Raw genomic sequence first — 6,313 nt, 5'->3', positions numbered from 1 at the left:
TGTTCATTCAAAGTCTCCCAAGTCCCTATATTAACAAAATGGCATTGTAATATTTCCTCACAGCGTACTGTCAGAAAGAACATACGCCCCACATCATGCCTGCCTATATTTGTGGTGTGACAACTGCATTTCCTTGTTTCCTTCCCTCAGTGAACTAAGTCCTTGGAAACAGGAGGTGAATTCCGAGGAAGCAGAGATTATGATAGGGTAAGAAAGCAGTTAGAGCTGATGGGACTGTATCTACTGAATATCAGCAGGAATTTGCCAGCATTCGATGGTCTTCCTTCTCCACTGACCCTGGTCTCTGAATCAGAAATGATTTTGAGATTAAGGGCATTCCAGGAACTACCAACTCCTCTAGGCCTTGTGGATTTGGAGCTGGCTCTGGGGTAGGGCATGGGGACAGAGAAGAAGCCTGGATAGGACCAGAAGAGTTCAGAAGAATGTTTGGGTTTGTGGTACTTTGCCTCTCCCTTGTATCTGTCCCCACAGGAGGTGATGAACAGCTCAGCCTGTCCTCTTCCTGTTTCTCCAAGAAACCTGCCTGAATTTTGTCTGACTCCCAGAACTTAGCAAGTATTCAACAAATTCCAATTGAGAAAACTACCTCCAAGGCTGGGGTAACAAGGAACGGGGTAGGAGAAGAAGCATCTTCTCTGGTTACTACTTGAATCAAGGAGGACATTACCATAGTGAACTTAGACAACTCACCTCTGGGCCCCTCAAGACTCCTATGTTTCTGAGTCCCTCAAGGATCCAATTTCAGTAGAGGCTACAGGATCTCCTGACTTTCCTGACATCTACGAAAGACTGAACCGCCTACACCATGTCTCCACAAACAGTGATGCTCACCTCATCCCATCCACACTGTCCTCTCCATCACATGCTCAGTATTTCCCTAATGGATGGACCAGCCTTGTTCTCCAGTGTTTGACTTACCACGGTAAGGAGCAGTGTGCGGAGGGAAACGTTTCACTCTGTGATGCAACAACTGAGACCCATTCACTCCTTGGGCAGGAAATTCGTCCTTGGGGAAACTGGGAGGTTCAGTGACTTGGTAGTTAATGGATGAGGCACTGGACAACCCTGCTGAAATTAAGGATATTTAGAAACTCTATCCAGCAACCCAAGAAGATGGAATATATTTCAACAGTGAGTGAGGCTTGACAAGAGACTGGAATGAACTTTGAGGGATTCACACATATTATGTCTGTGTTTACCCACATGTATGCATGTGTGGGGAAAATGAAAAGAGTGGCCTGTGAAGAAATGCACCAGGAACAATGGGTACCTCAACAACAAGCTCAGCCTTCATCGTGGACATCATAAATGCACTTGCCAAGATCCCTAAATCTAAGCCTCAATGTCCTCTGTAGAACATAGAAGAAAGAGGAGGAATCAATTCTTCCTCTTGGAAAACTAATGCCACCAGCCCATCTGAGAACCCACCTCACTGACTTCTCCGCAGAAGCCTCATTAGTAAAATGTGCTCCAGAACACACGGATGTCTACAGCTGCCCTAGAGATCCATACCTAAAGCGACAACTGCAGGAAGAGCCTGGGCCCAAGGACTAAGCCATGTTTCTGCCTTACCTGGAAACAGCAGGGCCACAAGGAGGAGGCTGGCAAAGGAAGGAAGGAGTCTCGGTTTCATGGCTGTGGAGGGGACTGCAGGCAGTGAAGGGACCTAGGTGGGTGGGCAGCTGCTGCTCTCTTATAGCTGAGCTGGGAGTGTGGGCTGGGAACCTCCAGACAGAGGGCACAGTCACGAAGGTCACAAGAAGATGTGTTATGTCCCCCATTGTTCCCAGAACAAACTTTTGAGTTATGTGGGTTTTGTTTTTTCAGGAAGTAAATGATATGCCTGAATGCTTTGGGTGGGCTTGATAAGAGAGTCCATGAAGGTAAATTAAGATGTAAGCCATGAAGAAGCAAAAATAAATGTGATTAGCACATCAGCAGCTTTCGTAATTACTTTTCAATAGCTTTAACATAAGGCTACAACGCTAATTCTATGTTGTCTGCAGAACACGTTTATCTTACTGGAACACCATTGTTCATGAAACATAAGACACACGGGCTAGGCACGGCTCCAGGTAGTCAGATGAATTTAATATACTCATCAATGCTTTTTCTTCTCTTGTTCCGTCTCTCTGAGATTATTGACCCCTCCTTTCTCCTGCATCTCCTTTGACTCTTTCTTTTCATTTTACGTTAACTGAGTTATCTTTATTTTTTCTTTCTTTCCTCTTAACCCCTGGCACCTCCTGGTGATGCCATTAGATCCAATTCAACTCTGCAGAAAAATGCCCTAGAGTTGAGGCCAGGTTTTCTCCTGTAATAACCACACATGAGGCTCTTCTTCCTTTTCTCCTTCATCTTCTACCCAGGCAGGTGTTTTGTCTCACTATATTTTCTCAAGCATGCACATCCCTGGAAGCATGATTCAGATGAAACCAAGAAGCATAGGCTTTGGTTCAAGGGTTACTTAATCACGAAATGCATTTTGTTCAGGGAATAATCCATGATACCAGCACTTTCAGTTTTAAATGTATGAGGTTATTATGTACAGAGCAACCAGGAATAAAAGGAAAAAGAAAAACAAGCAACAGAAAGACAATAGAATATTGGTGTAGACACTTATACACTATCCTGTGAAAACTGCCTGGGGTAGCCCCAGCCACCAAAACTTTCAGCTGGAGGGTGTAACCAAGAGAATCCAATATAGAGCATTTCCTAGGTGAGACTGCCCCTCTGGTCTCCATTGTTCTTTTTTTTTTTTTTTTTTTTTTTTTTTTTTTGTACTCTTAACTTTTATTAATGTCTTTAGTTTGTGCATAATTTACAAGGAGACTCCTGCCTTCAATAGCATTCCTACTCATAAATAGAACAAGGAGCTCTTAAGCAATTAAATCCTAAAGCATGCACAAAAATTTTATTCAGGTTTTATAAGAAAGGGAAATAAAGTTTAAAGCCTTTATTTTTGTTTGAACAGAGAACACATCTTAGACTATTTGTATAATTGAAAATACTCATCTTGGAGTGGAGAAAAGCGCAAGCCAGTTGAGAACAGAGCAGCAGCCATGGGATCCAGGGAAGCAAGAAGAGCACGCAGGAGGCTGAGCCCTGGGAACAGGGGTGCACACAGGTTCAGCAGTGTCACACAGCCTTAGACCTCTGGAGTATTCAACGCTACAATGCCGCTTTGTACCTGACATCTCATTCCCCTGAACCCATTAGATAGTGTGAAGTAAAAACAAGAGGCTTCAGTGCTAAAGAGGACATTATATGTTGCATATCCTGTGCTGACTACAACATGTAACTATGTACATGAGAAGGTCTTCGACATTGTCGTCTCTTTATCACCTCCTGGGTGGCATTTCAATTAATCCTGGAAATGTGAATGTGGGAAGGAAAAAACCCAGAGTAGCCAGTTTGGTCTCAGCAGCTTTTGTAGACTCAAGTTCCACCTTTAAAAGGTGCTGAGAGGAGACCCACAGATGAGTGAACTGAGCCTTGCCGTGTGAGTCTCCTTGTTTTGAGATTTGAAATTTCAACGTGCTAACAGAACCATGGATGTTGTGGGGAGCACCTCCATTAGGGCTGTGGGGAGCACCTCCATTAGGGCTGTGGGGAGCACATACATAAGAGCACATAGGACACTCTGGGAGAAAGAATTTCACACTGAGGAAGACAACACACAGACAGTAGAAGCTAATATGGAAAGGGAAAACAGGAAATCCTTAGAATAGCAGTAAATGAGATGAATTGAAGAATTAGACAAAGGTCAAGGGCTTCTGGACACACAGTAGCAATAGATGGTTTGATTCCCTTATTTTCCAGACAAACAAGAAGTCATAGAATGTTCTAATTTTTCCAATATAAGTTTGATCTGAAATGGTTTTAGCCTCCTAAAATCTCTGCTCAAACGAGGGACAGAATAAACCTTTTTGCAAGAATTCTAAGAAATCACAAACTCCATTCAGGGACTAAAACCTTCATATTGTTGTAAATCTTAATAAGTCTATTGAAGCTGCAGGTTCTAATGAAGTATTCACAAAAATCTGCCCTGAAATCAGCCTTTAATTTCTCACCCACTGTTTCTTTTCTTTTCCCCTTTTTATCGAAAAAAGTTTTCTTCCTCATGTAATATATCCTGACTATCATTCCCCTCTCTCTACCCCTCCCATTTTCTCCTCACCTCATCTCCATCCAGATTTACTTGCTTTATATCTCTCATTAAAAAGACAAGCAGGAGGTTGTTAAGCACACTGACTGCTCTTCCAGAGGTCCTGAGTTCAATTCCCACCAACCACTTGGTGGCTCACAACCATCTGTAAAGGGATCCGATGACCTCTTCTGGTGTGTCTGAAGACAAGAACAGTGTATGCACATACATAAAATAAATAAATCTTTAAAAAAAATAATCAGGATTCTAAGTGATAATAAAATATGATGAAATAAAACAAGACTTAACACATCAGTATTAGGCAAAACAAATACAAAGGTCAGAGTCAAAAGAAGGCACAAGAAATAGAGACCCATGCATTTGCACTTGGGAATCACAAACACTCCACTGAGAATAGAACTGTGTATATGAAGGACCTGCCTCACCCACTGATCTAAGAAGAGCAGACAGAGGGAGATGAGGACGTGGAGTGTTCATGTGTATGAACCACACACTGAAGACTGCACCCAGCTGCACTGCATGTACACCAAGATAGCTCAAAGGGTGAGGTAAGGTTAAAGGGGAAGGAGGGAAATCCATTTTTGAAAGGTATAGGACTTCAAGGTCAGAGGTCAGAGGACCAACCCAGCTAAGGGAGGCTGGGAAGAGGAAAACAACAGAGGCCAGTGGGATAACAGAACCCAAACACTAGCCAGATGCATGGAATGAGTTCTTCTGCTTGACAGTACCATAGCGTGACTGAGCGTTACAAAACTCAATTGTGTGTTCTATGAAGAACTAGAAGAGAAATGCTCTAAGGTTCCCAACCTCTCAAAAAGTAAGTGTTGAAAGGGAAAGAAGTACTAACCACCCTAACTAGCACACAAGACATCATACACCTGATTCAAATTAGTACCCTGTACTGACAAAAATATATACAACTTGTATGATGAATTTTTAGTTTTTTATTTTTATTCTTCTCTCATACAATGCATCCCAACTGCAACCTCCCTCCCACCTCTCCTCCCCTGCCACGCCCCTGCGTCTTCCCTCTCACCCAGATCCACTGCCCCTCTATTTGCCTTCAGAGAAGAGCAGGCTTCCCAGTGATATCACCCTATGTATGCTGATTTTTAAAGAGTATGATTTGGGGGTCACAAAGGCATGGGTATAGTTGTCATGGGAATGGTGCCATTCCTCCCTGTGGGTTTGGTTCCTTTGAAGTCATTTCTTGTCACAGAAAACTGTGTTGACCTTTGTCACATCCCAATACTGAATACATTCCCTTAAACCTGCTCATGGGATAGTTCAACTCCCTCCCAACACCCCAATTTCTGGCTCTCTGTGTCTTTGGTTTTCGAGTGTTGAGAAAACCCAGAGCCTTCCTTGTTTTTCCCTAGAGAAATATGCCATGGAAATAAAGCCCATGAAGTCCTTGTTAGTACCTTGCAAACAAAGCTGAAGGGTAAATTAAAAAACCTATGTGAACACTGGCTTCACTCATCTGAGTCTCACCCAAGATAAACTTCTGAGCCCAGGCTAGGCTAATACTCACATTCATGGTTTTCAGTATTTAACAATGGGAGGAGTGTTTGCAATATTTCTGTGGCTGTAACCAAGTAACTAACAAAAACCAGCTTGAGAGAGGTAAGGTTTATTATTGTGGCTCACAGTATGAGTGGTTCTGTCCCAGCAAGGTGGGGAAGATGTGGAAAAACTCAAGCAGAGGAGGCACGCTGCCAGGACTTCGAGCATCTCAAAGGATAGGAGCAGAGAAGGAATCTAAGTGCCCTCCCTTAATGACCGCTTCCTCCAGCACAGCTCTACCTCCTAAAGCATCTGCCACCACACAGAAAACAAATGTCCAAACACATGAACACATGAGCCTGTGGGGACATGGCACATTATCTGTCACAGAAGTCAAGAAAGCCGAACACCCAGTGTTGGAAACCTTGCCTTCGGCATGCAGGCATTTTCCAGTAAAACCCTGGGTGAAGAATCTGCTCACCCACATTCCCTCTGTCAATCTTCAAGTTCTCATTCTCACCATCCTCCTAACCGTCACTCCCCACCGTACATAAACTTTAATCTGAAAAGCATGCACCCAGTTATCCTCCTCCTCCTCTTTCTCCTCCTCCTCCTCCT

General features: G+C 43.4%; 1 protein-coding gene across 1 annotated transcript; it reads right to left on the bottom strand.

Annotated features, from left to right (window-relative positions):
* Positions 1-898: 898 nt before the first annotated feature.
* On the bottom strand, positions 899-1,654 carry LOC117721817 (sperm-associated antigen 11B-like). Its single transcript, XM_034520626.2, has 2 exons — positions 1,594-1,654; positions 899-1,089 (listed from the first exon to the last, which is right to left on the bottom strand). The coding sequence occupies exons 1-2, from the start codon at positions 1,652-1,654 to the stop codon at positions 899-901; spliced, it is 252 nt and encodes an 83-aa protein (XP_034376517.2).
* Between the last annotated feature and the right edge of the window lie 4,659 nt (positions 1,655-6,313).

This window comes from Arvicanthis niloticus, chromosome 16, assembly GCF_011762505.2.
Source record: "Arvicanthis niloticus isolate mArvNil1 chromosome 16, mArvNil1.pat.X, whole genome shotgun sequence".
Lineage (NCBI taxonomy): Eukaryota > Metazoa > Chordata > Mammalia > Rodentia > Muridae > Arvicanthis > Arvicanthis niloticus.
The sequence above is the reverse complement of the archived record's forward strand: the minus strand, read 5'-3'. Positions and strand labels throughout refer to the sequence as shown.

Coding starts and splice junctions, on each gene's coding strand:
- LOC117721817 (XM_034520626.2), bottom strand. CDS start 1,654: ATGAAACCGAGACTCCTTCCTTCCTTTGCCAGCCTCCTCCTTGTGGCC. Junction 1,090..1,593: donor TGTGGCCCTGCTGTTTCCAG/GTAAGGCAGAAA, acceptor CCTTAATTTCAG/CAGGGTTGTCCAGTGCCTCA.